Source organism: Bos taurus, chromosome X (assembly GCF_002263795.3).
Source record: "Bos taurus isolate L1 Dominette 01449 registration number 42190680 breed Hereford chromosome X, ARS-UCD2.0, whole genome shotgun sequence".
Lineage (NCBI taxonomy): Eukaryota > Metazoa > Chordata > Mammalia > Artiodactyla > Bovidae > Bos > Bos taurus.
Window position 1 is genome coordinate 32,706,367 of NC_037357.1, and position 17,353 is coordinate 32,723,719.

Consider the following 17,353-nt stretch of genomic DNA (forward strand, 5'->3'; position numbering starts at 1 on the left):
AGGCAACCTGGTAGTCCCCGGGCAGGACAACCTCGTGCCGCATTGCCTGATGTCCCTGTCAGAGAGACTGGGGACCTGCTGATAGCAACGGAACCTCCAAATGGCAGACAGTACACTTCCAGGTCTTGTCTGGAGTCTAGGCTCCATGCAAGGAAGGACTGAGGTGCTTAGACCCCAACAGGGAGGGATCTTGGCCCTTGCAAGAGGGTCTTGGAGGGCCCAGAGTGGGGTGAGCAGTTTCTTGACCTCTGGCTTAGGGACCACGGGAGGTGAGGTTTTTCAGGCAGAGGGCAGAGGCTTCAGGTTAGCAGAGGCTGGACTCCCCAACCCCAATGGAGGACTGAGCAGACTCCCGCCCCTGTGGTCAGTGCTGGGAGGCCAGGCAGGACGTGAGGAGGAGCTGAGGACCAAGCATCTCCCCAGCCTAGAAGCTGCAGGAGACCCTGGGCAGGTGCTGCCACATGTGGGGCCCCTCAGCGCTTTCTGTTCAGTCTCAGGTCTTGTTCTGAGTTTTCCTGAAGGCCCCAGAGGGGAGGGACCAGGTTGTGCCAGGGGAAAGGTGAGCACTACAAGGGAGCCCTGAGGGGACCTCCCACCACACAACTGAGGGGACCTCACAGAGTCCACCCCTCGTACCGTCAGAGAATGCTCAGGGCTGTGCCACAGGATACCACTGAGGTGCCCCCTCCATTTCTCTCACAGGAGCTGCAGGAACCAGGAGGTGAAGGCAGACATCTGAGGCCCAGGTCCTGAGTTTGGAGAGCAGAGGAGGTCCAGGCAGTGCCAAGAGTCAAGGTGAGGAGGGTGCCCTGAGTGTACACCAAGGGTTTCCCATCCCAGAACAGAGGGGGCCCCACAAGGGCCTAATCCCCTTACCTTGTCAATCCCAGAAATCTCGGGCTGTGCTGACCACACCCTAGGGAGCCACCTCACTTCCTCCTTCAGATAGCCAGGGGACTGGCCATTCCAGAGGCATGCCCCTATGAGGTCTGAGAGCACCTTCCAAGAGGAGACCTGCAAGTGGCCTGTGGCTGCCCAGGGTGCGGTTCTCAGGTGAGGCCATTCACAGCCCCCTCTATCCACCATCCAGGCCCGTGGTCCTCATCTGTCTCCATTTGCCGCCATGCCTCACTCTGTGGTTTGATAGCAGGCATCATGCTTGTGGTCGAGATGATTGAGCTGAGCAAGCTCGAGGAAGACCTTCAGGACCCAGGCAAGGCCCAGGGCCCTGTGGAGGCACAGCTCTTTGGGGCTGAGGCAGGGGAGGCTGCATCCCCCTCAGCCTCTTCCCCCACAGTCTCCTGCTCCGCCCTTGCAGAGGCCTTGCCCCAGGAAGCTCTGAATGAGATGGTGGCTAACCTGATGAAGTTCTTTCTCCTCAAGTATCTGGCCAAACAGCTGACCTCCCAAGCGGAAATGCTGAAGAAGGTCCTCAAGGATAACCAGGAGCACTTCCTGGTGGTCTTCAGTCAAGCTTCAGAGTGCCTACAGGTGGTCATTGGCATGGAGGTGAAGGAGTTGGACCCCGGGGAGCACACCTACATCATGGTCCCCACCCTGGGCCTCACCTGTGATGAGATGCTGAGCAGTGGGCAGAGCCTGCCCAAGGCCAGCCTCCTGGTGCTGGTCCTCAGCCTGATCATGCAGAATGAAGACCTGGCCCCTGAGGAGGCAGTCTTGGGAGCACTCAGCAGGATGGGGGTGTATGTTGGTAGTGTGTACTGTGTCTTTGGGGAGCCCAGAGAGCTGCTGACCCAAGTGTGGGTGCAAGAGGGATACCCAGAGCCTTGGTATTTGGTAGGGTAGGGGTGGAGCCAGGGGCATGTTTGTCAACTCATCTAGGGCCTGGCCCCCTGAAACAAGGCACATGGCAGCAGATGGGAGCCTTTGCAGGCAACCTGAAACATACTTTTCTGTACTTTCAGACGAGAGACAAGCTGGGGATCACATCTCTGTCCCCGGACCCCCCTTCCCCACACTAGGCCAGGGCTGCCTCTCCACATCACCTCTGTGACATCATGAAACAAGTAAGGAAGCAGACCACTTAATTGGCTGCCTGGCCCACGACCCAGATTCTAGAATCTCCAGACAGTATTTATTGGGCACTACCACCCTGCTCTGAGGCCCTTCTGCCCTGACCATTCACTGCTTGGGTAGAGAATACTCCTGAACTAGACTGGCTCCATGGATAGTCAGAGTTCCAACAAGCCATGTGCAGCTCCACTCGCCCCATCCACTGATGGAGAGCCCACAGCAGGGCATCCCCCTGATGTCACCCAGATTCAAATGTGGATTCAGAGGAAGCTTTGGAGAAGTGGTGAACCCAGAACCCAGATCCGGGCCCCCAAGACAACCTGCCCCACAGGGCCCGAACCTCTTCCTCTCGTCTGGGGGCTCAGCCCACCCAGGACAGCCACCTAACTCTGCTCCTGACCGCCACCCTCCCTGCTGTGTCCCTGCCTCCCGACTGCCTGATCAGAGTAAATGCTCCTCTTCCTGTCCCCGATGCTACTATCTGAGCTCAGACTGCATGGCCTGGGGCCAGTGCTGTCAGCCTAGGCGCCCCCACCAGCCTGAACCCCTCCTGTCTCACCTCCTCCCACCGGTGTTTCACATACCATGGTTCTGTGTCACCCTGCATGCACGTTTGTCCTCATCTGCCCCGGATGGAAAGCATAGCCGAGCCCTCTCCTGTTTCAGCCCCAACGTGTCCATGGTGCCCTGGTGGGGCTTCCGGTGGTCCTAGGTCTCCTTCCTCGTCGCCCAGCACTCTGGGTGGCTGTGCTGGCCATGCACTGTGCACAGAGCTCATCCGGGACCCAACACTTTCTCATGCAGTTCTGCCCCTGGACCACTGGCTCTTCTTGTCCTGACCACCTACTGTCCTCCTTCCAGGCAGGACCATAACATCCTTTCTCCATCCGCCCGAGTGTCGGGTGCTCTCATCTGGGAGTTCTGGGGCGCCCTGTGTCTTCCTGCAGCCTGCCTTTTCCCCCCTCTTCCTCCCAGGCTGTGGCTGCTGTGCACAAGTCTGGACCGCCCCCCACCCCCGAGGTTAGCTGAGTCCCAGGAAGGCAGGATCGGTGTCTCACTGGTGCTGTGGGAATGTTGAGTCAGCAGAGCAGTGCTTTCCCTTCCAGTGTGCAGCCTGCTTTCTCCTTGCAGAAGCCTCCCAGCCACAAGTTGAGGGGCAGAGGCTGCCTCCTGGATTTGAGGCCTCAGCACTGCCAGGACCCGGAGTGGTCACCAGATCCAACTCCCTCATGCTGGCACCCTGCTCCAGCAGCCTCCAGACACCCCAGAATCTCCTGGTAGTGGTTTCAGAAAATGAGTGAGGGTCCTGTGAATGGTTGGTGGGCTGCTGCTGTTCCTCCCAAATCCTGGTTTTGAAGTAGACTTTGCCCAGTGAACTGGAGACCTATGACATGTGGCTGCTGATGGGGCAGCTGTGAGGACCTGCTCCGTGGCATTTCTCTGCACCTGTCCCTTCCCTGTCTATGGGATCACACAGAGTCGGACACGACTGAAGTGACTTAGCAGTAGCAGCAGCAGTCCCTTCCCTGCTGCTGGCCCCAGCTCTCCTCACGTGCCCAGATGTGGGGACTGAGCCACAGGGAGTGCTGCCTCCCACCCCACCTGGGTCTCTGAGGCTTGGTGAGGGTTCCACGTTGCTCCTGCTGTGTGTTTGAGGGCAGCACTGACCTGGAACAAGCTCGACCCAGATTCTCGGTTTCCCTCGTGTTCTCCTTGGCCGATGTGGTTTCCTCTCTGAAATGCCTGTTGCCCATCTCTCCACTGAGCTGTGTGTCCTCTGTGTGCTGAGTTTTGGGCACTTCTTTTGGCTCTGGGTGCTCATCCCGCCCTGGTTGGTTGTGTTTCAGATTCATCCTCTTCTGTTTGCAGGCTAGTGGCAGACTCAGTATTCACCCGGTCTCTTGGAGCTGTAAGTGCCCCAGAGGTCGGTGCGTGTCCCTCAGACCCTCCCACTGGGGGCCGCCATCCACCCCCAAGCTTGGCACCTGGGGTGAGCACTCCTCAAGGAGACACTGCCCTGGCATCCAGCACTCTGCCTGTGAGAGAGGGCTCCTTCACATCCATGTCAGTCCCTTGGTCGCTGCCTAGCTTCAGTTCCAGGCCTTGGACTCCCACAGGACAAGCCCAGGAGCAACCGTGTAGCTCTGGGACATCAACCAGCCTTCCCCTCTGTCCCCGGGGCAGCTCCTGTTGGCTCTGCCCCTCTCCATGCAGCCCAGATCGAGGGGCCAGCCTGAGAACCAACCGCATTTCTGATTTCATCTCAGTTTCACTGCAGTTCCTTGAGAGGACATAGGTGTCCACTTTGTTGCCGCTGCTCCCTGCCCAGGGGATGGGGCACCGCCCAGGGGGACCTCGGGAGTTTATGTGAGCCTCTGGCACTGCCCCACTCACATTCACATCACAGGCCTTTTTATCGCATCTGACCCGGGATCGGGAGATGCTGGTTTGCATGTCTCCATCACTCCATCACTCTGGGGACAATGTGCTCTTCACTGTCCTCCATCTGGACAGGTTGGCCACGACCCGGGCGCCAGGCCCCCCAGCACTGGATGGGGCTTCTGGACACCAGGCTGCAGCCCACTGAATAGGTCCAGCTGTTTTGTTTCTGAGATCAAGGAGCAGGGAGGGCGGTCTGGAGGGCACATTGCCATCCCATACCCATGGTGGGAAGACTTCAGTGAATGGACTCTTATGCTCTGGGCAGGAGACCCATCTGGCTACCCTATGAGTACTTGCGTGCACACCATGGTAACTTGGCTAAGCACAGAGAGGGTGTGAGGAGTCAGGAGCAGAGAATGTCCATGAGGCGCCACCAGAGGTGAGAAGGTTCTCCAGTTCATCAGTGGGACATGTATCCCCTCCTCTTTTTCTGTGTATTTCTTTTACTCACTGGAATTTACACAGGGTTTCCATTTGGCCTTACCATCTTTCACTCATATCACATGTTCGCCCAGGTCTCACTAAGCCCTGCACGTGGCTCTGGGGGATACTGCATTCCAGACTCTCCCAGCTCAAGACCGACTGATGATTCCTTGGGACTGGCCTTGTGTCCCTTGCCCTTTGACCCCCTCCACTCAGAAAGCTCAGCCCAGGGGGTCCTCCCAAAGTGACTGCAGAGTCAGAGTTAACTAGTCTGTCACGTCATTGTCAAGTTGACCCTGTGTCTGGCAACATCCACCCCTCTGAAGGTCCCACCTCCCTACATAGGGTCACTGACCAAGAGCCTGAGGTCCCTTTGGGAAGGGCTGGGGTCATTCCCTTGTTTGCTGTGGTGCTGCAGCATCCTTCCCCCGGAGGCCCACCCTATCCCTGTTCCTCAGTTCGAGATCTGAGAATTGGCTTGGGGGCCGAACCTGGATGAGGGATCTTGACCTGTTTACTGGGGTGGCTGCCCTTGGCCTCAGTGTCATTGTGGAGCCTACCTTAATCTGTTGCCCATCCATTGAGCCCCCAGGAGGCCATGTTGTACTGACCACCTGCCCTGCTCTGTGGGTCCGGTCTTCTGGGCGGCGGCAGCCCTCATCATGGCCCCTGGCTCCTGGCCACTCAGTGCGACCCTGCAAACTCTGCTGCAATCCCTGGGCAGTGGGGAAAGGGAGTGAGGAGTGTCGTCCGTCTCCTCCATCATGAGGCCCGGCGAGCCTGGCCTGTGTTGTGTGGTGACTTCGCTCTGCTTGGTGGCCGAGCAGTAGGTGACCACCTCTTCTCATGGTTCCTTGGTTCTCCTGCTGGTAGTGCTGTGGGTCCTGCCACAACTCGGGGCGGCGAGCTCCCCTGCTTCCTGGGAGGGAGGGCTCCAGTCCCGTTTGCTCCCTTGCGGGTGGGGGTGGGAGGGCACCAGCTCTTTATCCGGTGGGGGGATGGGCTGCTGCTGTAGGTTCAGAAGTTCAGAGATGTCTGGGTAGTCCTGGTCTTCAGGGGCCTGCCTCCCAGTCTCCCTGGCCTTCATGTCAGGGATGCAGGTTTTCCCAAGAGGACCTTTGATGCCAGTGGGTCAGGCCTGCCTTAGTGGAACGTTCAGTGTCTTTGAAGTTCAGCCAATCCTGTAGAATCCTGGGCTGATGTTTGTCCACTGTCTGAAGCTTTGTCAGATACCGGGGAGACCCTGGCTCCCCCGCCCCCAGTTCTCACTGTTCTTCACCCTGAGCTGCTCAGCCCGCTGTGGACAGCAGAGCAAAGAAGTCACTTCCCTCTATTTCCGCCTTGTCCCACACTCCTGGATCTTCTCACTTGCCAGGGATTTCCTCTCCCACTGCCAGCCCAGTGAAAGTTCTAGCAGCTGGGCTGTGGCCTTGAGCCCAGGGCTGAGTGCACAGGATGGGTCCTCATAACCCGTGGGGCAGGGGATGTGAACCTCATACCAAGGCCCCATCTCGCCACCTCTCCTCAGACGTCTCCAGGGCCAGCCTCCTCGGGATGGGTCCTTCCTGAGGCTATTCCCGGGGGTGGGGTGGGGGGGATTTGGTGCCAGAGGCTGGCTGGGGACTCACCACAAAGGGGACAGGGAGCAGGCAGAGGTGGGCAGGGCATCCCTTCACCTGCAGTGTTTACCTGACTGTTCTTGCCAGCCCGTCGGGAGGTGCAGAGCACAGACAGGCATTGAAAGTGTCCACAGTGGGCCCTGGTGGTCGGGCCCTCACAGTGCCTGAGGCTCATGATCACTACTGACCAAGCAGGAGAACTGACAAAAGGAATTGGTGCCTGAGCGGTGGCCGTGTGTACACACAGGACGCCAAGTGCCTTTGGCTGGGTGGCGCCACGCTCTGCCCTGCACACAGGCTGGTGCGAGGGGCTCTTGACGTCTTTCTCATCAGACTGGGTTGGGCAGGAGAACTGCTTCCAGTGTACTGGCCACCTGGCCATCAGCTAGACCTGGTGTAAGCACAGCCTGATGTGAGAGGGCAGGTCTGGGTGCCAGACCTCACGAAGCAAAGCACATTCAATTCCAAGACACCCGTCCTGCAAGAGGCTCCTCCACTGTGCAGGGCGTCAGGTCTCCACTCACCCCTGCATCACTCAGGGCTTGGGGGTGGGGAGGCTGGAGCACATCTTCCAGGCAGATCTGTAAAGTGCAGAGTCTGAAACGAAGCAGAGGTTGGGGAGCATGAAGAGTGGGGAACCAACCACTGACTCACATCAAGGGCTTTTTAGATGGGAGTGTCATCCGGGCTGGGTCTCATAGTGAAGAGGGTCTCCTTGGCTGGGAAATGGGGGAAGGGCCCCCAGAAGGGTCAGACCCATGGAGGGAACTGAGCCCAGGTGTGTAGCTGGATCAAGGTCATGGGAAAGGGCCTGAGACACTAGCCTGGGTCCCACTCGGGCGACTCTAAGTCATCTGGCCTTTGCCCTGCGTACAGTTGGTCAATGCTCTCACTTGCAGTTTTAAAGGCAAGCCATTGCCTCTCTGCCTGAGAAGAATTCATTGATTCAGTCATTTGGTTAGACGGTGATTGGACAAAGCTTTGTGTGCCTCCCATACACAGGGTCAGGCAGCAGATACACGAGGGGCGCACAGGTGAGTGCGTGAATTTGAGCAAACTGGGAGATGGTGAAGGACAGGGAAGCCTGGCGTGCTTCAGTCCATGGGGTCACAAAGAGTAGGACACAACTTAGCGACCAAACACACACACAGGTGAGGCCGTTGGGCCCAGATTCTCCTGGCTCCCGGCAGAAGGTTGATTTGCCCCCTGTGGCACCCAGTGTCCCCCAGGCTGAGCAGAGTGGCTGCTGCTGATGCATTGTGCAGAGAAGGAAGACGTGGTGCAGGTTTGCCCAGACCAGCTCCCCAGTGGCCTGAACTGTGGCAGCTTCAAGCGCCAGGAGGAGTTTGGCAGTGTGGGCCCCTCGCTTACTGCCTTTGAAGGAGTATTGCAGGCAGTGAAGACAAGATGATATGGGAGGCTGGCCTTGGCCTGCTGTATTGCCCACCTAGTGTTCCCAAATGGCACCTGGAGGAGGCTTTAGGAAAGGGGCCAGCTTCGCGTCTGAAATGAAACTAGAGTTTGACAGTAATGTGCTGCTTGCTCGTTGTGCCATCTGCTGGCCAGCTCTTCCAGCTTCACTTTTTTTTTTTTTTAATTGAAGTATAGTCAGGACTTCCCTCATAACTCAGTTGGTAAAGAATCCGCCTGCAATGCAAGAGACCCCAGTTCGATTCCTGGGTCGGAAAGATTCCCCTGGAGAAGGTAAAGGCTACCCACTCCAGTGTTCTGGCCTGGAGAATTCCATGAACTGTATACTGTAGAGTTCATGGCGTCACAAAGAGTTGGACACCACTGAGTGACTCTCCCTCACTTTCACATAGTTGATTAACAATGTTGTGCCCATCGTTGCTGGTGTACATCAAGGTGATTCACTATATAAATACTTTCAGATTCTTTTCCATTATAGGTTATTGTATATGTTGAGTATAGTTCCCTGTTCTATACAGTAGGACCTTAATTATGTATTTTATACATTTTTGTTCAGTCACTCAGTCATGTTCAACTTTGTGACCCCATGGACTAAAGCATACCAGGCTTCCCTGTCTTTGATTCTCTCCCAGAGTTTGCTCAAACTCATGTCCATTGAGTCAGTGATGCCATCCAATCATCTCATCCTCTAGTACCCTCTTCTTCTGTCTTCAGTCTTTCCCAGCATCAGGGTCTTTTCCAGTAAGTTGGCTCTTCACATCAGGGGGCCAAAATATTGCAGCTTCAAGTTTAGCATCAGTCCTTCCAATGGGTATTCAGGGTTGATTTCTGTAGAATTGACTGACTTGGTCTCCTTGCTGTCCAAGGGACTCTCAAGACTCTTCAGCACCACAGTACTACTATTTTATACATAGTAGCGTGTATCTGTTAATCCCAAACTCCTAACTTATCCCTTCCCCTGATTTTCCCCTTTGATAATAAAAAGTTTATTCTCTGAGTCTGTTTCTACTTTGCAAATAATTTCATTTGTATCATCTTTTTAGATTTCACATATAATTAATATCATAGGACATTTGTCTTTCTCTTTCTGACATACTCCACTCGGTATGATAATCTCTAGGTCCACTCATGTTTCTGCAAATGGTATTACTTCATTATTTTTCATGGCTGAGTAGTATTCCTCTGTGTGTGTGTGTGTGTGTGTGTGTGTGTGTGTGTACACCACATCTTCTTTATCTTGTTTATCTGTTGATGGACATTTACATTGCTGCCATATCTTGGCAATTATAAATAGTGCTGCAATGAACATTGGGATGCATGTATCTTCTCAAACTAGAGTTTTTGTCTTTTCCTGGAATATATCCAGGAGTGGGATTGCTGGATCATATGGTAGTTCTGTTTATAATTGTTTAAGGAACCTCCATACTGTTCTTCGTGTTGACTGTACCAATTTACTTTTCAACCAACAGTGTACAAGGGTTCCCTTTTCTCTACACCCTCCCCAGCATTTATTCTTCATAGGTTTTTTAATTATGGCCATTCTGTCCAGTGTAAGTTCATACTTCATTAGAGTTTTTATTTGCATTTCTTTTATTATTAAGAATGTTGAGCCTCTTTTCATGTGCCTTTTGGCCATCTGTGTCTTCTTTGGAGAAATGTCCATTCAGGTGTTCTGACCATTTTTTGATTGGATTGTCTTTTTTTTTTTTTTTTTTTTTTGCAGCTTCAGTTTTAGTTAAAACTGGTTGGTAATAAGAGCTTCCATGGCAGAAAGCTCCGTGCAGTGCTTGGAGGGTGTAAATATAAAAATGAGGTGCTAAACCTAATATGTAATACATTGTAATGTATTTCATTTCCTGTTCCTCCTCTGACCATTTCTGCCTTCTTAATCCTTCTAACTTTCCCAAGGCATGGAGATGTCAGATACACAGCAATGGATATTAAAGTGGATTCTTAACTCTCATTACCACAAAGATATAGAAACTGAATTTGCATGTTCCGTACCTTAAGCCTATAGCAGGAGCCCAGGCATTGGCACAGAAGCCAATTATTTGTATCCCAGGGGTCTGTGAGGGTGGATGGCTCCTTTTTTGAGTGGATGTGTGTCCATGTAGCTCATAGGCTGGGCCAGTGCATAGGGCACACAGAGGGGCTGCCTATTTGTGCTCATGATGTGAATGACATGATCCAGAACCTGGGCTTTTGGATCCAGGGACCTGGGTTTGGACATCAGCTCTTCTCCTGCTGTGTAGACTTGGCACTTGCTATCTCTGTGTGTGTCTCTCCTCTGTTGAAAACCAGGTAGCACAAGATGCCGCTCATGTCACAGGGCTTTTCCAGGGCACAGCCTTGGACGTCATGATGTCTCCCACTGGGGCTCAGGGTCTGTCTTTGCTTCTACTTCTGCAGTTGGGAGGTTATTCCAGCCACACTGCCTATGAAGATTTTTCTTGATTCCCAGACTTTGTAAATTTCAGAATCCTCTAACAGTGCTCAAGGGACTCTAATGTGACCTTGGTGAAATTCCCTTATGCTATCTGGAAGTTGTCAGTTGTGCATGCAGAAAATGAGATGGTTGGTCCAGAACAGGGATTCTCCAACCTTTGTGTCCATGGGATATCTGGCTGGCAGGTGGTGTGGGGTTCAGCCTCCCAAACAAATCAGAGGCAGGCTGCTCAGCTGAAGCGAGGCCTGCTCCCCATCCCCCTTCTTCCTATTCTCTTCCTGGCCCACTCCTCATAGAGGCCCCCAAAATGTGCCAGAGAACACAGTTTGAAAACTAGATCTGAGATTTCTGTGTTCATTCAGACCCCTCAGTGATCTTGTCAAATGTGGCTTCTGATTCACATGTTCTGAAGTGGACCTGAGATTCTGTGCTTCTGACCAGATCCCAGTTGATGCCTAAGTGTCTGGTCTGGGGATAACATTTTGAAAAGCAAGGGTCTGATCACAGACTGCCTTTGACTTTTCACATCCTTTGATTCGGAGTTCTTACTGTTATTCTGATTGTGTCATAAAATAAAAATCTGTGTTGAATGGATGTGTCTATTAAGGGCAACATCCTCAAGTATACAGATCTGGAAACTGACCTGGGAAATGAAGGAGACAGAAAGTATTTGTTTCTCAACTGCGAGTGTCTGAAATATCTGTAAAATATTTTCTGAAGAACACAATTTGGGTTAAGAAGCTGTTTAACTTTGTCAAGAAGAGTTCCACTTTGGTTTGGTTGTAGTCTGGATCATACGAAAGCGTTAGTCAATGAGTTGTGTCCAACTTTGCAACCCCATGGACTGTAATCCACCAGGCTTCTCTGACCATGTAATTTCCCAGGCAAGAATACTGGAGTGGATAGCCATTCCTTTCTCCAAGGGATCTTCCCAACCCAGGGATCAAACCTGGGTCTTCTGCATTGCAGGCAGATTCTTTACCATCTGAGCCACAAGGTAAGCTAATGGACACTTTTCTAAGGGAACTTCTGACAGAAACAAGTGACCTGCTTTCAGACCCTAGCTGAGGCCTGTCTCCACACTCTAGGTCTAAGTGAAGGTTCAGAATTGTGGACAGCTGTTGGTATGTCTGGCATCCATGTGCTTTTTTGATAATCTTAATGACATGGCATCTAGGAAGATACCTTCATGTAAGTGGCCTCCACCCTTTCTGTCCATTGCTGAGTTGAGTGCTCCAGGTTCAGAGTTGGTAGAGTGTTCTGTCTTCGGCACTCTGTTGGGACTCCTCTGGTGTGTGTCCAGAAGACCGGCTGCTTTGACAGACCATAGGGCTTTGCTTGTCAATCTTTGTCTGTTTCAATTCAGTAACATCATGGCTAAGGTGAGGAACCCACTTTAGCAAGGAGACAAAAGCCCAGTTGCTAGAGTAGCCAGTGTGTTGAAATGTCAGGTATCCTTTGTGGAATATGGCAGGAGAACAGTGTGTGCTCGGTGGCATTGCCCGAGCCCTTCATTAAGAAGGATGACCACTTTCCCATGGGGTGGAGGTGGCATGTGCACCATCTGAGGAAGCAATTGAGACTGAACACCAGGGAGGCTGGATCCAAACACAGAGGTGTTCCTTAGGTGGTCAGTCAGTGAAGAGAACAGTCTAGGGGATGTGTGTTCCCAGGACTTGTCAATGGGCTTCTTTAGCATCAGGCACCTGGGAAGCCCAGACAGAGTGTGCCCAACCGCCCCCTCCTCCAGACGCTGAGAGTATGGCGACTGGTCCATCAATAGCTCTGTCAGTGGCCACCGGTCACCTTCTTTCCTTCATTAATCCCCTCACTCTCTGGTGTGTGAGCACCTCCTTGGTGCCTGGCATTGGGTCTACAAGGGTGGAGAAGATGGGGAACTTGCTGACAAGCCCCAGACAGGTGGACAGAAAGGCGCAGCTCCTAGAATCTGGAATCTCTGAGGAGGGATGCCAGGGATGGTTGCCGGGGGCCATAGAGCTCAGTGTGTGTCTGGGGTACCAATCCAGAGTGCATTGCCTTCCCGTCACATCCCCAGAGCGTTTGGGTCACCGCAGGTACATGTGGAGGGCCCGTGCCTAAGCCTTCCTTGCACACCTTTGATGAAGCATGAGAGTCTTTTTTTCCAGCCACCTCTCTCCCACTCAGTTCCCCCTGGCATAAAATCAGCAGTTAGGAGTAGAGGAGTCTCAGACAGAATCCTTAAGAAGAAGTTTCTGGAAGAATACCCCGTCTGTCCAGTGCTTCCTGAGCTCTCTTAACCTGGGGCCTGTGCTGACACGACACAGGCAGTTTACTAATCCTTCTCCAGCCCCTCCCACCCAGGTCACCCTGGTAGCATAACCACGAATCCTAAAACACAGCTTTCCCCCAGGCAACCCCTGACTCCCACAACTTGGTGTTCGAGTGCCTGCAGCTCTCTGGCCTCATCTTGCCCGTCTGTCAAATGAGGTCAATGAAAACAGTTCTGGGCCCAGGATCAGCCGTCGCTCTCCATGCTTCTTGGGGCTCTGACCCCTACCACAGGCCTTCCTCCCTTCCTCGAAGCAGCACTTCCCCCTGTCTCCCCAATGGTCATGGACTCGCCTCCACTCCCGCAGCCTGCTCCCAGTGTGCCCAGCCCTTCACACTGCTGCTCACAGCGATTCCTCCCTCCTCACTTCCCGTGTCCTTCTGAAGCCTCCGAGGCTGACTTCAGGACTGTTCCTTCCTCCCCACAACTTCCAGAACCCTCTCCATAGTACTCATTTTGTGAAAGGATACCTTGGGCGGTTTCTGTATGTATGTGTTTGTGTGTGTGTGTGCATGTGTGTGAAACCTTCCAGAACCCTCTGTATAGTACTCCTTTTGTGCAAGGTTACCTGGGGTGGTTTCTGTTTCTGTTTCTGTGTGTGTGCGTGTGCACATGTGCATGCACTGTTACCCCAGCTAGACTGCAATCCCTCTGAGGATAAAGACCCCGCCCAGTTTACCTTGGTACTGTCCCCAGAGATGCTTCTGCCAGAGGAGACACTGACTAGGTGCTGACTGTTGGCTTCCAGTCACTTCAGTTCAGTTCAGTTCAGTTCAGTCGCTCAGTCGTGTCCAACTCTTTGTGACCCCATGAAGCGCAGCACGCCAGGCCTCCCTGTCCATCACCAACTCCCAGAGTCCACCCAAACCCATGTCCATTGAGTCGGTGATACCATCCAACCATCTCATCCTCTGTCATCCCCTTCTCCTCCTGCCCTCAATCTTTCCCAGCATCAGGGGCTTTTCAAATGAATCAGCTTTTCACATCAGGTGGCCAAAGTACTGGAGTTTCAGCTTCAACATCAGTCCTTTCAATGAATAGCCAGGACTGATCTCCTTTAGGATGGACTGGTTGGATCTCCTTGCAGTCCAAGGGACTCTCAAGAGTCTTCTCCAACACCACAGTTCAAGAGCATCAATTCTTCTGCATTCAGCTTTCTTTATGCTGTCACTTGGCACTCATCAACTCTGCTGTACCACTCATGATTCGGCAGGTGATGAGATGGGCCCTGGCCAGGCATCAGTGTGTGCGAGTTGAGTAAGTGAGGCAGATATGTCAGTAATCTCATTGGACGCAGGACCACTCTCTGTAGAAACATCTGAAGTGCGAGGATGCCTCTCCCTGTGAGAAGAGGAAGGCAGGCTCTGAGTGGCACACTGCAGAGTGCGTGGGGTGTGGATGGTAGTGAGACAGGAGTCCACCCCCAGGGGCAGTCCTGACCCCTGCACTAGTGACCTGCTCCCTGTCCCCATAGAGGGTGGGGCCTGGAACATGGGACATTGGAGGTCATTTCAAGCTCAGCACACACTGGATGCTATGACTGTACCATCCGGGAATTCAGTGTTGACAGACTCAGAGGGTTGTCTTTGTCTTTGTCTTTTTGGTTTCTGCCTTACTTGACTCGATGCTGTGCTGCCTCAGCATGGTTCTTCTCTGATGTTGGCTCAAGAAGCCCGCCTCCTTGAACTGCTTCCTCTTCCTGCCACTCAGTGTCTACCCAACATCATGCCAGGTTTCTCACCTCAGTGGAGAAAAGACAGCTCCATACATTGGGTCCTTGTGTGGTGTCCCAGCTCAGGCTGTCTTTCCATTTCTTAGGTCACATGCTAGTCACTCACTCCCAGGTACTTTTTATTTTTTTATTTTTTGAGCCCTCAGTAAATGTAGATGTCTTTTTAATTTTTATTTATTTACTTTGGCCTTGCTCTGAGGCATGTGGAATCTTAGTTCCCTGGCCAGGGATCGAACCCATTTCCCTGCAGTGGAAGCAAGGAGTCTTAACCACTAGACCACCAGGGAAGTCCCACTCCCAGGTACTTTTGCATTCTGGTTATCTGGAATTCGTCCTGATGCCTTATCCTTGCTTCTGGTTAGACACCCTCCTCCCTTCTGCCTTGTTATCTGAGTCACAAGCCTTTTCTTGGTGTTTGGTTTCCCTTCTGTAAGTCTCTGGACCAGACAGAGATGAACAGTGAAGCTAATGAAGTTTAAGATTAAGCTTCAGAGTCATTGGAATTTCCAAGCCTGAAAGGGGCCTTAGCATAATGATATATACCAGAGTCTGGTTTGTAAAATCAAAAAAAGGTGGTTTAGCCACAGTTGGCTCAGGGCACCTCTGTGTCCATTCTGCTGCCTCCATCCCTGTTGCTCTGGGATTGGGTGGCTATGTAGTGACCATGGGCACATTGGGAATCTGGCTAAGGGGAGATTAAATCAGGAGAAAGTAGTTTGGATTTTGAGAAACATATTTTAGGTGCTCACAACCAATTCTGTACACATTCAAGTTATTCCTAGCTGTCCTGTATTGAAATAGCTTCCAGGAATACTCAAACTTACCATGCCTCTGCGCAGTATCAGGACAAGAGGTGAGAGGCTGAAGGGAACATTGTGATGTTACTGTGCTTCACAGCACTAGGTACCAGAAGAACGCTGACAGTGAGGGAGCATCACAGGTCACACTATATGGAGCTAGAAGCTAGTTTATGGGAAAGTCTTTCAGTCATGATCAGATATGTAAAGCCAATGAACATAAGTTCTGTCCTGTCAGGAATATACTCAGTGTGCAGTGGGTGCAATTATAAACACAAGATATATTTATATTCCCCTTTGGATGGGGCTTGTGTGAAAAGATGTTCTTCAGAATTCCTGACATTGTGGGCACAGACATGAAACAAGACCCCAAACACTGAGGGGGGTGTGCAGATGAATTAATGTAGCAGGCCTGAGACTGCTGTTCATAGAAAGGGCTGCTTATAAGAGTGGCCTTCTGCTGGCGTCTAGCATCGTGGCTCTCAGAATGTCCCCAGTTAACAGAAAACTGTGCACAGACCATTTATACAGTGTGCTTTATGCCAAACTCCATTTTCCTTCTGGGAGACTGGGATTCTGGTGCACAGTAGGCAGATGCTGTCTATGTGACCAGCCCTGAAGAAAAGCTGTGGGCTCCGAATCTGGGCTGCCCTGGGCAGAAACATTGCACATCTGTCAGTGCATTTTCCTTGCTGAGGGAAGGGTATCCTCTCTGTAGCCCCACATGGGAGGGAGAGAGCATAAGGAAGTCTGCACATGGATTCTTCCAGGCTCTGCCTGTCTTTCTCCCTGTGATTCACCTTTGCGTCCTTACTGCACTGCTGTACTTATATCTTAGCTGTGAGTGCGACTGTATCGTGAGTCCTCTGAGTCTCCAAAATCACTGCAGATGGTGATTACAGCCATGAAATTAAAAGACGCCTACTCCTTAGAAGGAAAGTTATGACCAACCTAGACAGCATATTAAAAAGCAGAGACATTACTTTGTCAGCAAAGGTCCATCTAGTCAAGGCTATGGTTTTTCCAGTAGTCATGTATGGATGTGAGAGTTGGACTATAAAGAAAGCTGAGTGCCGAAGAATTGATGCTTTTGAACTGTGGTGTTGGAGAAGACTCTTGAGAGTCCCTTGGACTGCAAGGAGATCCAACCAGTCCATCCTAAAGGAGATCAGTCCTGGGTGTTCATTGGAAGGACTGATGTAGAAGGTGAAACTCCAGTACTTTGCCACCTGATGCGAAAACCTGACTCATTTGAAAATCCCCTGATGTTGGGAAAGATTGAGGGCAGGAGGAGAAGGGTACAACAGAGGATGAGATGGTTGGATGGCATTGCCAACTCAATGGACATGAGTTTGGGTAAACTCCGGGAGTTGGTGATGGACAGTGAGGCCTGGTGTGCTGTGGTTCATGGGGTCGCAAATAGTTGGACACAACTGAGAGACTGAACTGAACTGAACTGAGTCTCCAACTATAACAGAGAAGTGGCACTATTACAGAGGTGTGTCGGGGATTTATGGTTTTATTTATTATGTCATTTTTCCTTAATTTTGAGATATGTCTAGCATTTGTCAACTTTTTTCAAATGTGTGCTCTATTATATTTCTTCTCTCATTTTAAATATTCACTTTTGTTCCTAATTTTGTATTGGTAATTTTGTATTCTTATCCTTAAAGAGGGCCTCAAGTATTATAAAGCTTCAGGTCCCACACAACCTGGATCTGCCTCTGTCATGGATCCAAAACTTGCTATCTCTGGTTGATTTTGTATTGTCACCCTGTATTTCACAGGTGGAGACATTAAAACCCAAAGGTGAAGATAAGCTTACTTGGCAAAACCGGGCTAGGATCCAGGTCTTTCAACTCCCAGTTTAATACTCTGTTCCCTCCCTTCCTTAAAGAGTTTCAATGATCTGTCTGTAAATGCTGGTCATGACACAGGTTGGACATCCACTGGATACTACTGAGGAGACTGAAGCTCTAGTCCCCTTTCTGTCAGTAGATGGATAATCTTGAACGATCCCTTTCTCTTCTGGAGCACATTTTCCCCTTTTGTAAACAAAAGAGGCTGGACTGGATGCTCTTTAGAGGCCTGTTTCCTCTCTGATGTTCCCAAAGATTG

At 51.7% G+C, this 17,353-nt stretch overlaps 1 protein-coding gene across 1 annotated transcript; it reads left to right on the plus strand.

Annotated features, from left to right (window-relative positions):
• The first annotated feature begins 1,063 nt into the window (after window positions 1–1,063).
• LOC527384 (melanoma-associated antigen 9) lies at window positions 1,064–1,879 on the plus strand. Its single transcript, XM_002699657.5, has one exon. It carries the CDS (start codon window positions 1,156–1,158, stop codon window positions 1,804–1,806), a length of 651 nt encoding a protein of 216 aa, XP_002699703.4. The 5' UTR covers window positions 1,064–1,155; the 3' UTR covers window positions 1,807–1,879.
• The last annotated feature ends 15,474 nt before the right edge of the window (window positions 1,880–17,353 follow it).

Coding starts and splice junctions, on each gene's coding strand:
- LOC527384 (XM_002699657.5), top strand. CDS start 1,156: ATGCTTGTGGTCGAGATGATTGAGCTGAGCAAGCTCGAGGAAGACCTT.